General features: G+C 38.1%; 1 protein-coding gene across 3 annotated transcripts; it reads left to right on the top strand.

The window, feature by feature from the left end:
* Positions 1-423: 423 nt before the first annotated feature.
* Positions 424-17615, top strand: slc34a1b (solute carrier family 34 member 1b). 3 transcript variants are annotated; one of them, XM_051092230.1, is made up of 11 exons: positions 424-461; positions 1644-1777; positions 1964-2107; positions 7111-7222; positions 7327-7522; positions 10239-10331; positions 10407-10485; positions 11312-11479; positions 12235-12351; positions 13616-13740; positions 15785-17615. In XM_051092230.1, the coding sequence occupies exons 1-11, from the start codon at positions 454-456 to the stop codon at positions 16349-16351; spliced, it is 1743 nt and encodes a 580-aa protein (XP_050948187.1). In that variant the 5' UTR covers positions 424-453; the 3' UTR covers positions 16352-17615. The 3 variants fall into 3 exon arrangements, with proteins under 3 accessions (XP_050948187.1, XP_050948189.1, XP_050948186.1); XM_051092232.1 differs by lacking the exon at positions 1964-2107; XM_051092229.1 differs by lacking the exons at positions 424-461; positions 1644-1777; positions 1964-2107 and adding an exon at positions 5261-5839.
* The last annotated feature ends 1366 nt before the right edge of the window (positions 17616-18981 follow it).

Consider the following 18981-nt stretch of genomic DNA (forward strand, 5'->3'; position numbering starts at 1 on the left):
TTTTGGGTGAACTATTACTTTACTTCTACACTTCTAAACATCAATAATTTATGCATGTATGCATTATGCACAAGTCATTTGCTATCTGCGATCAGGCAGTGTAATTGAAAAGCAGAGCAGGTCTGCAAGTATACAAACCGTTCATCAATGTCTTGAAAAAATCTCACCACTTGGTGTCCCACTGTCCATTCTGTGGCCCTCAGAGCGACATAAACAACTACTGAGCTATGCGTATCAAAATGCTCTGTCACAGCTAAAGCACTGTGAATAAAATCATTTGAGGTTGTGGGTAGTTTTAGTAAATAAACAACTTTTATTTCCTCATGTTTTTCCATTTACACTTTAACCATGCACTGCTTAATGAGCGACTTTGTCCCCCAAAGTGAGATGGCAGGTATAAATGATGGCTGATAAATGCATACACAGACAGCCAGATGAGCAGTGCATCATTACATGACAAGGTACGTATTGATCATGCCATTTTCTTATAATCTCATTTCTTGAGTTTAATTGCTTCGTAATCAAACCTGTGATTGTCACTGAAATAAAAAAAGAGGAAGGAGAAAGAAAAGGGGAGAGGAGTAGGCCATTCAGAACTGTTTTAGTTTATCGAGCTTTTAATGTTCAGGAATAGAATGAACTTTATCGTCATTAATGTTCAGTTTTTAAAATCATAACATTCTGGGTGAGACACATAGATACAAACTTTCATAAAGAGACACGGAATGAAATCGTGGTAAAATGCCTCAGAATAGTTCTAAAGCAAAAACGAGACACTGAAAACTCATTTTCTTACAATGACGGTATTAATTATGCAAACTGATTCAAATGTGTTTCTCCTTTCTGAGTCCTGGATAAGTGAAAATGGATCTCACAGAAGGGGGTGAAATTAAAGCTAGTTAAATTTTCACTGAATTCACAAATTACATTGGAATGACTCTGGAGCCAACTGCATGTTTAAAGAAATGAATCCTCTCTGTCAAATCAAAAGAAAACAATTATCGGAAATAATTTGCACTTTAATTTGGGTTGTACATACATAGTGAGTATGTGTGTGTATGTGTAGTGAAATTCACTATATTATAGGGACCAAATGTCCACACAAGTATAGTAATATCAGTAAATGTTAACTTTGTGGGGACATTTTTTACGTCCCCATGAGAAACAAGCTTATAAATCAAACAGAATGAAGTATTTTGAAAATCAGAAATAGCAGAAAGTTTTGTGTGAATGTTAGGTTTATTTGTAGGGTTAGGGTAAGTGGATAGAAAATACAGTTTGTACAGTCGAAAAACCATTATACTTGTGGAATGTCCCCATAACAATAGGAATACCTGTGTCTGTGCATGTGTGTGTGGTTTATATAAATATATATCTAAAAACAAATTCAGATAATAAAAGAAAAAATATTTTTCCTGCAGCGATCCATGGCAAGATGACCCATGATGTCATCTGAGCCATAGAAGGATGATTTTTATTTTTATTTTTTTGTCTCAGAAAGATCTCAGAACAGTCAATAAAATATTAGTTGAGTGTATTCTTTTCTTCAGTCATTTGATTGTCATATAATTTAAATGCATTTCATATAAAAGCTGTGAAGAATCTAAAATGTGTATTCCTAAAAAATCTTTGAAACTTTTTAGGTGGAATCATATCATGAGGACAATGGAAAAACACATCTTCATCAATATTTGCAAGATACCTCTGCTTTTTCTATTTCTGTACATGTTCATCTGTTCGCTGGACATCCTCAGCTCAGCCTTTCAGTTAGCTGGAGGTAACCTTTAACACCTTTGTTTTACATTTTCCACTGTTCTCTGATACAGTAACTATTGTAAATATTCTGTTTCCAAAAGAAATGTGAAAAGCTGGTTACTTTGTGACCACTAACTACTAATCTCAATATCACATCCTCAATGTGGAAATAAAAGCTGTGAGTGGACTGTGTTGTATCTTTGGACAGGTAAGGTTGCAGGGGACATATTTAAGGACAATGCTGTCCTTTCTAACCCTGTAGCGGGACTGGTGGTGGGAATACTCGTTACTGTCCTGGTCCAAAGTTCCAGCACTTCTACTTCCATTGTTGTCAGTTTGGTCTCCTCTGGATGTAAGTCATATGCAGCCATTACAAACACAGTACTGCTCTGCCTAACCGAAAAACCTGTATATATTAGAATTTTAGGAATACTCAATTCTGATTGGTCATTAGCGCCATCTAGAGGGCTGATATTTTATAATATTCAAATTGTTCAAATTTATTTAAAAAAACATTAGGTGAAAAATACCCAGGTTATCTACTACTTTTGCTGAAATTCTGAAGTGCGCATCCAATACTATCCCATGAGGCCATAGGATAGGAGTTGTGAATGGCAGTAACAAACCATGCCCCTATAAATTTTGCCTAATACAAGTTACACCCCCTTAAAAAGAAACATCCAATGCCATCAGAGCCCCTGCCCTGGAAATTGCTGACACTGCCACTAGTACTGCTCTCATTTACAGGTGCATCTCAATAAATTAGAATGTCATGGAAAAATGTCTTGTTAAGTTCTGAAAACAATATTTCTTACAGTTTTTTAAATGTTTTTAAAAACTTTTTTGTGTGTGTGAATGTTACTAAAACAAAACTAAACTGTATATGAAGTGAGGAAAGTAAAGTACAGGTGCATCTCAATAAATCAGAATGCTGTGGAAAAGTTAATTTATTTCAGTAATTCAAGTCAAATTGTGAAACTCGTGTATTAAATTCAATGCACACAGACTAAGGTATAGTTTAATTCTTTCGTTCTTTTAATTGTGATGATTTTAGCTCACATTTAACAAAAACCCACCAATTCGCTATCTCAACAAATTAGAATACTTCATAAGACCAATAAAAAATAAAAAATAAAAAAAATTAGTGAATTGTTGGCCTTCTGGAAAGTATGTCAATTTACTGTATATACTTGGTAGGGGCTCCTTTTGCTTTAATTACTGCCTCAATTCGGCGTGGCATGGAGGTGATCAGTCTGTGGCACTGCTGAGGTGGTATGGAAGCCCGGGTTTCTTTGACAGTGACTTTCAGCTCATCTGCATTTTTTGGTCTCTTGTTTCTCATTTTCCTCTTGAAAATACCCCATAGATTCTCTATGGGGTTGATGTCTGGTGAGTTTGCTGGCCAGTCAAGCACACCAACACCATGGTCATTTAACCAACTTTTGGTGCTTTTGGCAGTGTGGGCAGGTGCCAAATCCTGCTGAAAAATGAAATCAGCATCTTAAAGCTGGTCAGCAGAAGGAAGCATGAAGTGATCTAAAATTTCATGGTAAACTAACTGCAGTGACTTTGGTTTTCAAAAAACACAGTGGACCAACACCAGCAGATGACATTGCACCTTTAATCATCACAGACTGTGGACACTTAACACTGGACTTCAAGCAGCTTAGGCTATGAGCTTCTCCACCCTTCCTCCAGATTCTAGGACCTTGGTTTCCAAATGAAATACAAAACTTGCTCTCATCTGAAAATAGGACTTTGGACCACTGGGCAACAGTCCATTTCTTCTTCTCCTTAGCCAAGGTAAGACGTCTCTGCCGTTGTCTGTGGTTCAGAAGTGGCTTAACAAGAGGAATACGACAACTGTAGGCAAATTCCTTGACAGGTCTGTGTGTAGTGGCTCTTGATGCCTTGAACCCAGCCTCAGTCCATTCCTTGTGAAGTTCACCCAAATTCTTAATTCGATTTTGCTTGACAAGCCTCTAAAGGCTGCAGTTCTCTCGGTTGGTTGTGCATCTTTTTCTTCCACACTTTTTCCTTCCACTCAACTTTCTGTTAACATGCTTGGATACAGCACTCTGTGAACTGCCAGCTTCTTTGGCAATTCTTTGGCTTACCCTCCTTGTGAAGGGTGTCAATGATTGTCTTCTGGACAACTGTCAGATCAGCAGTCTTTCCCATGATTGTGTAGCCTAATGAACCAAACTGAGAGACCATTTTTAAGGCTCAGGAAACCTTTGCAGGTGTTCTGAGTTGATTAACTGATTGGCATTTTACCATATTCTAATTTGTTGAGATAGTGAATTGGTGGGTTTTTGTTAAATGTGAGCCAAAACCATCACAATTAAAAGAACCAAAGACTTAGACTACTTCAGTCTGTGTGCACTGAATTTATTTAATTTAATCAATTTGAGTTAAACTTTTTCATGACATTCTAATTTATTGAGATGCACCTGCACTTTACTGTCCTCACTTTATATACAGTTTAGTTTTGTTTTAAGTAACATTCACACACACACACACACACACACACGTTTTTAAAAACATTTTTAAAAAATGTACGTTTTGAAAATATTGAGAACATTCAGAAATATTGTTTTCAGAACTTATCAAGACATTTTTAGAACATATTTACTCCATTCATCTAAGTAAGAAACTGTGCTACTTTTAATGTGTCTTGTAGCAAACTGTATACTAAGGCAAATGGCACCATCTTAGAGTGTTTTCATGATGCGACTGAATGTATACAATGCCACTGAACCAAACATAACTTGCAAATTTCGCTGATTATTGCTCCTTAAAAATGGTAAATTATTGTCATGTTTTGTGCTGTACTAATTGGTTGTTCCAGGAAAAAACATTTGGAGTACTGTAGACTGCCAAAAGTTATAACAAATCTAGGGGAAGAGTGTTTGTTCTTATCATTTCCCGTCAGGAAAGTGATATATTAAGGCTAATATCTTAATTAATACAGCTCGTATGTATCTATATCACCTATTAATTTTAGTTACTTTCCTGCTTACTACAGCAGTAACTTGACTTGGTTCATGAGGATCAGCTGTGGCTTGACTTGATTCGGGAACAACAGCAATAACTTGACTCGTGAAGAACAGCGGTGACTTGACCTGGCTCGTGAAGACCAGCTGTGACTTGACTTAGCTCGTGAAGACCAGCTGTGGCTTGACTTGACTCAGGAACACTAGCAGTAACTTGACTTGGCTCTTGAAGATCAGCTGTGGCTTGACTTAACATGGAAAACACAGCTGTAACTTGACTGAGGAACAACAGCTGTAACTTGACTTGATTCAGGAACAACAGCTGTAACTTGGCTTGACTCAGGAACAACAACTGTAACTTGACTTGACTCAGGAACATTAGCTGTAAATTGACTTGACTCAGGAACAACAGCTGTAACTTGACTTGACTCAGCAACAACAGCTGTAACTTGACTCAGAAACAACAGCTGTAACTTGACTTGACTCAGGAACAACAGCTGTGACTTGATGTGGCTCAGGAGACACAGCTGTGACTTGGCACAGAAAGTGCAGCTCTGACTTGACTTGACACCAGAGGATCAGCCATCACTTGACTTGCTTTGGGTATGGCAGACATGACGGGACGAGATTCGGATGAGATGACCTTGGCATGATGAGGCTCAGGCGTGGCAGCCATCTTGGCCGGGGACTTAGATGCAGCGGCCATCTTGTGAACTGTCTTGGGGATGGCGGCCATCTTGTGAACTGTCTTGGGGATGACAGCCATCTTGTGAATTGGCTTGGGGATGGCGGCCATCTTGTGAGCTGGCTGTGGGAGGGTGGCCATGACAGTTGCAGACTCTGGAAGGGCGGCCATGACAGGTGCAGGCTGTGGCTTGACAGATGTGACGAGTGCAGGCTGTGGCTTGGCAGATGTTACGTGAATACGCCCTGGAGCGGCAGGCATGGCGTGAGCAGGCCCTGGAGCGGCAGGCGTGGTGTGAGCAGGCCCTGGAGCGGCAGGCATGGCCAGAGCAGGCCCTGGAGCAGCAGGCATGGCAGGAGCAGGCTTTGGCTTGGAGGACATGATGTGAGCAGGCTTTGGTTGGGTAGGTATGACATGAACAGGCTTTGGCTTGGCAGGTATGACATGAACAGACTTTGCCTTGGCTGGCTTGGCGTGAGAAGTCTCTGGCTTGGTAGACATGACATGAGCAGGCTTGGCGTGAGAGAGCTCTGGCATGATGTTAACAATTCCAGACGTGACAGAAAAATACCCTGGTTTAGCAGATACTGGGGGATAGCAGGGCTCCTTATCAGCAATCCCCACAGTAAATGCAGAGCCACTTAATAGCAATGCAAAGTCAATATATTGTTCCAGTGACCAATGAATTTTCCCTCCAGGTAGGCAGGAACGAATGGGTTCATTTAATCCATGGTGAAAAATGTCCTTAAGCACTACATCATTAAAGCCTACAAAGTTACAGAGTTCACAGAAGTCCATAACATAATTTTCAATAGGCCGGTTACGTTGGCGGAGATGAAAAAGGTGTGATGCTGGATCCATGGTTGATCTGTATTCCGTAAGCTGCTGGATCTGTGGGTGGTGAAGTATTCTGTAACGGAACTCGACAACGTTGATAGATCCTAGTGTGAGCTTTATTGAACACAACGTAGTCAGACAGGCAGGGTTGATCTCCAAACAAAGAGTGATATGTAGGGCAAGACAAAAGCGTAATCCAATAAACAGGGAGGAGGTCAAAATACCAGAGAGCAGTCCAAAGTAACAAAATAAACAAGGCAATGAAACAAAACTATGAACATGGAAGCAATCGCAAAGAAACAAGGAAAACATTTGGTAGAGTCCACGCAGGCAAAACAATACTTCGCAATCTCCTGTTTGGCATGGCCCTCCTTAAATGGCTGCCAAACAGGAAGTCATCAAAGAAGGAGCAGAGTGGTAACAGACAGTACATGGGCAAGGACTCCCTCTGCTGGCGTGGTGTTACACAGAACAACTTATTCAGTAGTACAATAACCATGTAATCCATGCTGTTGTTTACATCCAAGTATCTCCAATATGGCCGCACATCCATATAATTGACCAAATCATGATGTAAGTGCCAATCCTCTATTATTGTGTCTCACTTTTCAACTTTTAATATTACTGTATTATTATAGTGCTGTTCGCTTTGTTGTTGTGGTGTTATTTTATATTGCAATTGGCTATTAGCTGTCTAATACTTATTTCTAGAGAATGAATTTTGTGGACTATAGAAGCCCCTGTGTTTTTTTACAACTGCCTAAGGATGATTGTTGTACTTAATGAAACGTGACTCACATCTATCGATCGTGCTTCTGCATTCTGTGTTTCATGCAGTGTTGGATGTTGGATCCGCAATTCCTATCATCATGGGCTCAAACATTGGCACATCTGTCACCAACACCATCGTGGCTCTCATGCAGGCAGGGGAGAGAGAGGAGTTCAAACGGTAGAGAGAAAGCATACAACAGCCTACCTCATACTGCCAGCATTCAACCATCAATAAAAAGTTTGGAGTTCTTCAATGACACTTTCTGTGTGGGTCTGTTTCAGAGCCTTTGCGGGTGCCACAGTGCATGATTGCTTTAACTGGCTGTCAGTGTTGGTGTTGCTGCCGCTGGAAGCCGTCACTGGCATGATGAGGCTCATGTCGGAGGCGGTGGTTGAGAGTTTCAACATCGTGACCGGAGAGGATGGTCCGGAGCTCCTGAAAGTCATCACAGAACCCCTCACTAAACGGATTATACAGGTGCAAAATATAACTAATAAGAATGTGTTCCAGGGTCATCAGCCTTCTATTCTTCTGTGAAACACAGAAAGGAGAAGTTTGGTACATAGTTCATAGGCTGTCAATATTGAAAAAAGACAAAAGGTACAATAAAAGGTATTAGTGGTCCACATGACTCATTCTCTAAAGTTTTTTCAAGCTGTACAATACATTGTAGTAATGATCTACATTTTGGTCTGTTTCTTACATTAAGCTGGCTTCAGAAAATTAAAGGAATGTTTATACCAAGAACAATGATAACTATAACTGTAAAGTTTTAATAATAGTGCTAATTCTTTGATAATAGACCAATCTGGAGTAGACGTCACAGTTACTTACATCACTTGCAGCTGCGTGCGCATCGTGGTTGTAGAAAAACACTGGTAACAAGTGGAGGTAAATGGGTAATATCCATAGAACAAGAGAAAAAAAATATTTTTGTGCCTTTTGATGTAAAAATCAGAATGCAAATAATTTTTTATAGAATACTGTCATCAAAGATGCCATTTGAAACTAAACGCATAAGTTTAAACGTACATACACTGACCAAAATTATAAATGCAGCACTTCTGTTTTTGCCCCAATCTTCATGAGCTGAACTTAAAGATCTAAGACTTTTTCTATGTACACAATGTCCAAAAATCAGTCAATATCTGGTGTGACCACCATTTGCCTCACACAGTGCAACACATCTCCTTTGCATAGAGTTGATCAGGTTGTTGATTGTGGACTGTGGAATGTTGGTCCACTCCTCTTCAATGGCTGTGCAAAGTTACCGGATATTGGAAGGAACTGGAACATGCTCTCGTATACGCCGATCTAGAGCATCCCAAACATGCTCAGTGGGTGACACTGTCCATCAATAAAACGCACCTGTGTTTGTTGTCCATAACTTACGCCTGCCCATACCATAACCCCACCGCCACCATGGGCCACTCAATCCACAACGTTGACACCAGCAAACCGCTCACCCACATGACGCCATACACGCTGTCTGCCATCTGCCCTGTACAGTGAAAACCGGGATTCATCCGTGAAGAGAACACCTCTCCAAAGTGCCAGACGCCATCGAATGTGAGCATTTGCCCACTCAAGTCGGTTACGGCGACGAACTACAGTCAAGTCGAGACCTCGATGAGGAATACAAACATGCAGATGAGCTTCCCTGAGATGATTTCTGACAGTTTGTGCAAAAATTCTTTGATTATGCAAACCGATTGTTGCAGCAGCCGTCCGGGTGGCTGGTCTCAGATGATCTTGGAGGTGAAGATGCTGGATGTGGAGGTCCTGGACTGGTGTGGTTACATGTGGTCTGCGGTTGTGAGGCTGGTTGGATGTACTGCCAAATTCTCTGAAACGCCTTTGGAGACGGCTTATGGTAGAGAAATGAACATTCAATTCACGGGCAACAGCTCTGGTGGACATTCCTGCAGTCAGGATGCCAATTGCACACTGTGGCATTGTGCTGTGTGATAAAACTGCACATTTTAGAGTGGCCTTTTTTTTGTGGCCAGCCTAAGACCTGTGCAATAATCATGCTGTCTAATCAGCATCTTGATACGCCACACCTGTGAGGTGGATGGACTGTCTCAGCAAAGAAGAAGTGCTCACTAACACAGATTTAGAGAGATTTGTGAACAAAACAAGAAATAGGCCTTTTGTGTACATAGACAAAGTCTTAGATCTTTGAGCTCAGCTCATAAAAAATGGGGGCAAAAACAAAAGTGTTTATAATTTTGGTCAGTGTACTATGGATGAAAACTGCTATGATTACTCTACTTTTAAAGCATACATTTGATTCAAACAATAGGTCTACATAATATTCACATATGCTGCTCATAGGGGATGGATTGTATTAGCCCTACAGTTACAGAATGAAATATTACTTAAACCTATTACTATTAACATTTTTACATAACATTTATTTATTTTATCTCACACATTTTTCCCCTCGCAAATGCAAGTTTATATCTCCTAATTCAAACTTTATAACTCAATTAAACTTAAAAATAGTGAGTTTGTCAATTCTGAGGGAAAAAAAGTCAGGTCCTGGAGAGCCGCAGCCCTGCAGAGTTCAGCTCCAACCCTAATTAAAACTCCCCCTGCTTGTTGCTCTTTAGTAACCCTTCAGACCTTGATTAGCTTGTTCAGGTGCATTTGATTAGGGTTGAAGCAAACCTATGTAGGGCTGTGGCTCTCCAGGACCGACGTTCGCCATCTCTGCTATAGACAATAGACAAAGGATTTTTTTGTTTGTAAAAATTTCACTAAAACTTGGCCGCAGCCTTAGAATATAGCACATAAGTCTTACTTTTATTTCTCTTTTTTACCTTTTTGGGTGCTTGATATTCCCTCATCACCATCCACTGTCACTATTTGCGAAACAGCAGCCTGAACATTCTTCAAAACATCTTCTTTTGTGTTGCACAAAAGAGACAAAGTTTGGAACGACATGAGGTTGAATGAATAATAACAGATTTTTCATTTTAGATAATTTATTCCTTTAAGTACACAGCCAGTTGGGTGTCATTATAAACAAAAAGAAAACTGGTCATTAGTTTTCTTGTTAAGTGCTTTGGAGCTTGTTAAAACTTGTGAAGCCTAATTAAATATCACACTGTTTGCCCTCCAGTACTCTTCTGTCTCTCATTAATCTGGGTTTAGAGTTAAAAGACAATTTAATTTTTTTCCCTTTCAGCTGGATAAGACCGTAATCGTAGGTATAGCAACAGGGCAAGAGGTGCTGCGCAATAAGAGCCTGATAAAAGTTTGGTGCCATACACGTATCCCGGTGAGTGACATGTCTGTTTGACTACAGATGAAGATCTTTTGATGCACTGACATTATCTAAATTTATTATCCACAGATCCAAGAGAATGTTTCTTTCGTACCTTCAGAAAACTCAACAGCGCAAACCACATCACTACACATGAATGCTGAAAAATGTGAGTCGAAACTCTGTCAAATTTCAAAGGAATAGGGAATGAAATGGACAAAGACACAGCAAAGGCCGTCCTTTGATTGATCAACCTTTAGTCATTTCATGCATACGCTTTTAAAGTAACGAAGTATTGTTCTCCATCCTATGTGACTTCAAACTTGAAGATTTTTTAATACAGAGAAACACTTTATCCAAACAATGCACCCTTTTTGCTGTGAAGAAAACTGATTTTTCAGTCCCTCTGTAGACTGTTGGGCTATTCTTCATTTACTCAAAGCACTGTCAGGGCTAATAACTATCATTTATTCCGTATTAGTACATCCTGTGATAGAAACGGCTACTGAGTCATATGCTTGTCTGAAAGACTAACTACACATTCAACATCAAAAACAGTAAGAAACAGTGTACAGGCTGTATTAGTAAACAAGATGTTTTTACACTTTCAATGAGCTTTTGAATCATCCTTCCTCATATAATGGCTTCCTCATATGCAGCAAAAAGCTGCGTATTTTATTTTTTAATCATCTTTTGAATACAAGACCCATCATATTAAGGTAAAAAAACAGTACTGATTTCATATTTACCTGGGGACAGTCAATGGTTACAGCCCTTAATTATAACTGCAGGCCTCATTTTTAGAAGCCACTTTTTCATGATGCATAAATAATGGTCATTTATAAGAATCTGAAATCCTCTTTCTTCTAACACGCCATAATCAGCAGCTGATGGGCTAATCACTGTTAATATGAACACATGCCTGTCAACGCGTGAGTGACGGGCACATTTCCACAAGAGACTGGAGATGTAAATGCATGTGTGTGTTGGAGCAGGCACTCATCTATTTGTGGAGACGGGATTGTCTGATCTGGCTGTGGGGTTGATTCTGCTGGCTTCCTCACTTCTGGTGCTTTGCACCTGCCTCCTGCTGCTGGTTAAGCTTCTCAACTCCCTTCTCCAGGGACAAGTGGCCAAAGCTATCCAGAAAATCATCAACACAGGTGGGAACTACCTCTATACACGGATAATGTGATTCTGAGAAGCAATGGCAAATGCTGTAAAAGATTTTTCAACTATTTTTCTCTTGACAAAAGATGTATAACATCTCAGTACATGGCTTTTGGCAGTTCAGTCAGAACATCAGCATTTATTCTGAACAGTTAATTTATCAATTATCGTGGCATCTCATTTGCTTATTATTTTATCGTTTGAATTATTTGCTAATGAATAATGAACTAACCTAAAAAAGCTGAATCTTGAATAATAATAATAATAATCATAAAAAGAAGTTAAAATTGGTTGTACAATTTGGGGGCACCACAGAAGTCCATTACATGGAAAGAAATTCTGAAATGTTTTCCTCAAAAAAACAAAAAACAAAAAAACATAATTTCTTTTTACGAATAAAGAAAAAAGAAATGAACATCTTGGATGACAAGGGGATGAGTGCATTATTTAGCAGCTAATTGGGAGTTTACTGAGGCAAAAGTTGTAGTTAATAGTTAGTTAATAGTGAGAATTGGTCCCCAAACTAAAGTGTAATCAAATATGTTATAATTTATCAGTAGACATGTTCATCATTGCCTATTTTAAGTGCTCTTTTGAAACATTAATAGCAGAAACACCACTGATTTTTTGGAAAGCATGCTACGAATTTCATCCAGCGTTACAGTCTGAGAAACCCCAAAGGGAGCCTTGAGTATTTTGTCATTTTTACAGCATTTTCAAGAGATGTAAACAAAACTCTTTCCTGCAGACTTTCCTTTCCCATTTGGCTGGCTGACTGGGTACATGGCCATTCTGCTTGGTGCTGGCATGACCTTTGTTGTTCAGAGCAGCTCGGTGTTCACTTCTGCCATCACTCCTTTGATAGGTAAGTCCTTTCTCTTATAGACGACCAGGCTGAACATATGGCCAAGAATGTCAGCTAAGTGTTTGAATTTCCCCTGTATAATTTAGCTGTGCTCCCAGATGACCTGACAAATTCATTACACCCAAGAGTACCTCTGAGTAATGCACTAATATTTGCATTTAGACACCACTAAGCCTCAGATGAGTTAATCTTTGGACCTCACAGGGTTGACTGTTGACTTCCACTCATTCGTATTCACTAGTCTATGAGCTTTGTGCTCTGGAAATCAATGGGAGTCTGTTCTGGCCTGTGAATAATATGAAGGTTTTACTCAATACGTTAACTCATGCACTCGATTTCCCAGGGAAATGACAGACATAAGTTGTTATGCGTCAACAAATAAGAGCGAGGGAGAGGGAAATGAAATAGAGGAAGGGAGAACCAGTGCCAAGAGAACAGCGATGTTCACTTGATGCTCTCAACCCTTTCTAATCCACCTGCCCTTCTGATGGATTGACGAGTGATGGTCTAACATTGCTCTTGGATTTATTGTAATTAGCTACGCAGTAATTAGACTTTCTAGTGAGGCATGACAGCTAGATTATGGATCCACAGCATCCTAATTACATTGCCTGGGAGACCACTAATCCCAAAGAGTTTTAGGGCTGCCATGGAAGCCGTAATTTGTGCAGACTATATTTTTCAAACATTATTTCTTGCTCTCAAAGGCAAACACGCAGGTAGTCTTTTCAGACACATTTAGGTCCTGTTACAAATGGTACACTTGATGTGGATGCGCACAAGACTTTAAGGGTCTAAAAAATGGGTCTAGAAAAAAACTCTATATCATTTAAGTTAATGTAAATTTACAATTGTGCAATTGTTTTGAATAGTTTTTTCTTCATTAGGATATCAGTACATTTTTAAATCAAAATTAGTTTTAAAAATAGAGTTGTATGGAAGTCATTTTATGAACTGCATCTTTATTTTATTTTTGTGAATACATCAAGACAAAAAAAAAAAAATAGTTTCATGCTTTTACAAAACCTATAGTATGGACTTCACAGCAGATTATTCCCTCAAAATCCATGCAGCTAATGTAGACTCTGAGGGCCGTGTGTGCCATTTGGGACAAGGCCATTTTCGTAAGGCAAATGCCAGTTCCGTGATGGTCATACATGGTCATCCAATTTGCTCTTAATAAGGCTAGACTGACCTTATTGGAAGGTCTCATTAGAAACAGATCCTCTGCTTTGGTGAACTCTCAAGTTCATTGTGCTTCCAGGTATTGGTGTGATAAGTATCGAGCGGGCCTACCCTCTGACCTTGGGCTCCAATATTGGAACCACCACTACAGCCATCTTAGCCGCATTAGCTAGCCCAGGAGACAAGCTAGCTGCGGCCTTTCAGGTGATCCTGTTTGAGACTTGAACTTTTCTTACTTAATTAAACAGTGAGTTAGTTAGAGGACTCTAGGAATGGTGGGTTGATCTTAGAATATTGATGCTTCTAGTATGTTTATGGAGAGGACTGATCCTCACATAAATCACATATCCTCACATTTACAGTTTTAAAAATAACAACAAATATGAATCACAATTATTAAGGAGCTTCATACTAAGGAAAAAAAAAATTGTTTGAGGATTTAGTTTTGGAGAATAGGAAGAATTTTCCTTCTCATTTTAACACACAGAAATGCTGAAACACAGTGTGTTACGTATTTATATAAATACATACAGTTGAGGTCAAAAGTTTACATTCTGCTTTCAGAATTATTAAAAATGTTAATTATTTTACCAAAATAAGAGAGATCATACAAAATGCATGTTATTGTTTAGTTAGTACTGACCTGAATACAATATTTGACATAAAATATGTTTACATATAGTCCGCAAAAGAAAATAATAGCTGAATTTATAAAAATGACCCAGTTCAAAAGTTTACATATTCTTGATTCTTAATACTGTGTTCTTACCTGAATGATCCACAGCTGTTTTTTTGTTTAGTGATAGTTGTTCATGAGTCCCTTGTTTGTCCTGAACTGTTAAATTGCCCTCTTTTCTTCAGAAAAATTCTACGAATTCTTGAATTCCAACATTTTTGTGTATTTGAACCTTTTCCAACAATGACTGTATGATTTTGAGATCCATCTTTTCACACTGAGGAAAACTGAGGGACTCATATGCAACTGTTACAGAAGGTTCTAATGCTCACTGATTCTCCAGAAGGAAAAACAATGCATTAAATGTGTACATTTTTCTTATTTTGCCTAAATATCATATTTTTTTCATTTAGTACTGCCCTTCAGAGGCTACAGAAGATAGTTACATGTTTCCCAGAAGAAAAAAAAAAAAAAATAAAATTGAACCTGAACTTCAAATCTTCAGATAACAACACAGTATTAAGAATCCAGGGGGTGTAAACGTATGAATTGCGTCATTTCTTTATTTTCTCTTGTGGACTATATGTAAACATTTTTTATGTGAATATCTTATTCAGGTTAGTACTAAATAAACAACAACATGCATTTTGTATGATTCCTCTTATTTTGGAAAAATAATTACAATTTTTAATGATTTTGAAAGGGGAATGTAAACTTTTGATCTCTGCAATTTATTGTTATTTCACACCAAATAATGAGTGAATGATCTGTATTATAATTAAGGTATGTGTGATGTTTATTATATTTATTTAAAAATTAAAAGTTACTATGTTCATTAGTTTTAAAGTCACCATAATGAATGATGGATTTCCAATTTAATGTTATATGGCCTAAATTATTTTTGTGATTAAAGATTACATAAACATAAAAATTAAATAGATAAAATGTATTAAAAAATGGCTGCAAATATAAATTATATAAGTTAATTCTAATATGCTGATTTAGTGTTAGAAACATTTCTTATTATAATCAGTGTTTAAAACAGTTGTGCTGCTTAATATTTTGTGGCAACAGTGACACACTTTTTTCAACATTCTTTGAAAGAAAGTTAAAAATAACAGCATTTACGTAAAATTTAAATCTTTTGCAATATTTTCGTTGCCTTTGAATAATTAAACACACCTTTAATATTCTGCTGACCTAAAACAGAAGTCTGATAGTTTGTGAATGATGGCTTTTCAATTTAACATTAAATGGCAAAAATTTATTTAAAAATTATTATTTTATTATATTATATTATTTAATTTTCATTATTTATTTATTTATTTTAATTTTATTTTCTAGGAATAAACATTAAATAAACATCAACAATAAACTGACAAAACTTAAAGAATAACAGAGATACTGGTATATTGGTATATTGGCCTTAATAGTACTTGGTAAATGACTAAAAAGAAATCACATCACCAATTCCTAGAAGACTCACAGCACAGACCCATTACACAGATAGTCAGCAAATAAAACTGTTGTATGTTCTATCCCTCATCTTGCTCTGCACATCTTCTCTCTCAGGTTGCTCTGTGTCATTTCATCTTCAATATTCTGGGCATATTACTTTGGTACCCAGTTCCTCCTAGTCGCCTCCCCATCCGCATGGCACGATTCTTGGGTGAGCGGACAGCAAAATACCGGTGGTTTGCTGTGCTGTACCTGATTCTTTGCTTCCTCCTCTTGCCATCCATTGTCTTTGCCCTCTCCATGGCTGGATGGCAGGTTCTGGTGGGTATCGGTGTACCAGGTATTGCTGTCCTCCTTTGCATTGTTGTTGTGAATAGACTGCAATCACAAAAGCCTCACCTCCTGCCTTGGTGGCTGCAAACATGGGACCACCTGCCTCTCTGGATGCACTCACTCAAACCAATGGATAAAATCATCACAAGAGTCACATTGTGCTGCAGGGAAACCCGGAACAATGATCAGAGCCGCACGTCTCCTGAGGATCTGCCACAGCTGACAGAATACGAAGCTGAGAAAAATCTTGCGCCTTTGGCACACAAAAGCCCAGCTTTGATTTATGGTTATGAGACTAAGACTGGGGCTGTTTTTGACACACTGAATGGCAAGAGCAGCAAGCTGTAGACGATATATGTGGTACATTAAATGCGTTTTGGTCCTTAGAACGGTTTATCTTTTCATATTTTGATTAAACCGGTATTGTCTCTACACTTTTTTTGAGTGTGAGTATTTGTAAAAACATTTGTGTGCCACCCCTAAACAGACAGTTATGTGAATGCCTTTGGGTTGCGCTCTCTCGAGATGTGCAACCAATGCAACCAATATACCTACATTAAATGTGCGAAGCAACTAAATGTTAGATTTTCAATATATATCAATGTCAAGGCAAAATGTTGATTTGGTTTGTTTACTATTATTTTAAAACTACTATTTAAAACCATGCTAGAGTTAATTTTATGCTGGCACATATTTGAAATCCAATAACTCTCACAACAAAAAATGTATCAAAAACGTAATGTGACACAACATCAAAAGTAATGGGACAACGGAGTGGCATATTCCTGCAAGTGCCTCATTACAATTGGTCAGAAAGGAAATGGGAACCCCCAATTTTTTTTTTTTACATCATGTGGCACAGAATTCTATGAACATGCCTGAAGTAATGGTCTGTCATAAATACTTGAAGGGCTGTTTTTCAGTCAAGCTCAGTCCGGCTAGATGAACACTTTTAAATTCACTTCATTGAGTGGTCCCTGTGGCTTCTACTGACAAGTCAATTTTAAAATGCACCAATTCAGTCTTTAGAAGCAATGACATGCATAGTCAAGCGTATAAATGGCTGACTAATTACAACACACTTCTAAAAATGAAAACTGTCATTGTCACATGAAATTAAACTGACCAACTTTTAAGTTCAACTTGATGCATAAAAGTAAAAGTATTTTACTATATTTTACTACTGGGTGCAGGACACTGTAGTTTACTTATGTAAGTGAAGATAGCAAAATAAAGTAAACTGACAAATTATACCCAAAAATTCTCCATACAGTGGACTACCAGTAAAATCACTAAAAACTATTTATTCAAACACTGTGATCTTACCATGTTTTGCTTGTGACCTTTTTACACCACAGACTGACAAAATTAAGCATTGCTTGGTAATTTCTAAACAAAGTATTGATAGTTGTATAAATATTGTCATACTAACAGAATTTTTGGTTGAATGTAATCCATTACATACCTTTATATCAAAGTTATCTGACATTATTAAGATAAATTTGTTCTGACACAGTTTAACTCTGAGTTCTTGTCATTCTTTATTACAGTTTTCTAAACTATAGCAAATAAACTGTGATAATGTGAGAAATGTTGAAGGTGTCTGAATAAATTTTGGTTTGACTGTACATAAATATCAGTCCTCTTACTGACAGTTCTCACTGATGGTGCTGCACAAGGTTTGAATGGAATATAGGCCTATACTGTACATAGTGTACTTAATGAACGCTCCACAGTGTGACCAATAATTCCAGGAACAGCAAGTATGTGGGCTTTGAGGACCACCCACACAAACAAGATGCTGTAAAAATGTTTTTAAATTACTTGGTGGTGGTGCAATTAAAGTTTGATTGAGGACCTCTGTATATTTCTCTCAAATGTTGATTAAGAGGTTGCTGCAGGACAGAAAGCCCAGTGCTTTTACAACATGATTTTGATAAATGTTTGCTACAGGTTTACTCACATAAGGCTATTTACACATTTAAACAAATACAAGTGCTGCTCTGAGAGATTGTTTACTTTAGCTGCATTTAGCGTGTTTATCAGGTGATTGCAGAACTTCATAAAAAAACCCTTATACTCACTTCTGCTGCAAGTGAAGCTGGATCATGAATGATTTGCGCAAACATAGACACATTTATGTAGATTGGGAGGCGCATTCCTTCACAAACAAGTGTAATCCACTGCATCTTCAGCGGCTCAGATGTTGGGAGTAAATGATGGCCACTGTGTTTATTATTACATCCCTGCTCCTGCATCGAAACAATGGAGGTCTGACTGTTACAGCTGATCTGAGGTAAGACGCTCATGTCCAATCAACTATCGTGGGGAGTGGCCTCTGTCGGTGTGGTGCCAGGCAACTGAGAATAGCTTGATTTGAAGAAGGGGATATTATTTTTTACAGATTAATTAATAACCACTGCATGGATTTTTATCATTATAGGGTAGATTTGTATATACACTGCCAACACACATTAATGTTCAAACAACATGTAAAAGTGAAGTTTGCATCCAATGACCCCTTTAATAAGTAATTACTCAACAACCATTTAAAAACTACTACTATGTACTATATCCGCTATGTTGCCATTGTCATGTGACCTACCAGTGTTAGTTGTGTCGCTTCACCAAAGCCACCAGATGGCAAGCCTGCAACCACTACCCGAAAAAGCATAATGGCTAAATCTAATGCTTCCGGTCTGGCAGTAAGTGGGAAAGGAGACCAGAGGCTGTTTTCTTTGAATGGATGTCAATGGAAGAGAGGCTTCACTACGCTGAATAAACAGCTTTTTAGAGGAAACAGCTTATCATTTAAGGAATCGACAGCCTATCTGCTAATCTTCAACATGTTTTACACTAAACAATACTTTTGGATTGAACTATTTTTAGAGTTTACCACAAAAAAGACTGTTTTATAAGAGAAGTCACTGACTTTTTGCGGCAGGTGGGATGCAGATTACGGCACTTCTCATTTATTC

The sequence above is a fragment of the Labeo rohita genome, chromosome 21 (assembly GCF_022985175.1).
Source record: "Labeo rohita strain BAU-BD-2019 chromosome 21, IGBB_LRoh.1.0, whole genome shotgun sequence".
Classification (NCBI taxonomy): Eukaryota; Metazoa; Chordata; class Actinopteri; order Cypriniformes; family Cyprinidae; genus Labeo; species Labeo rohita.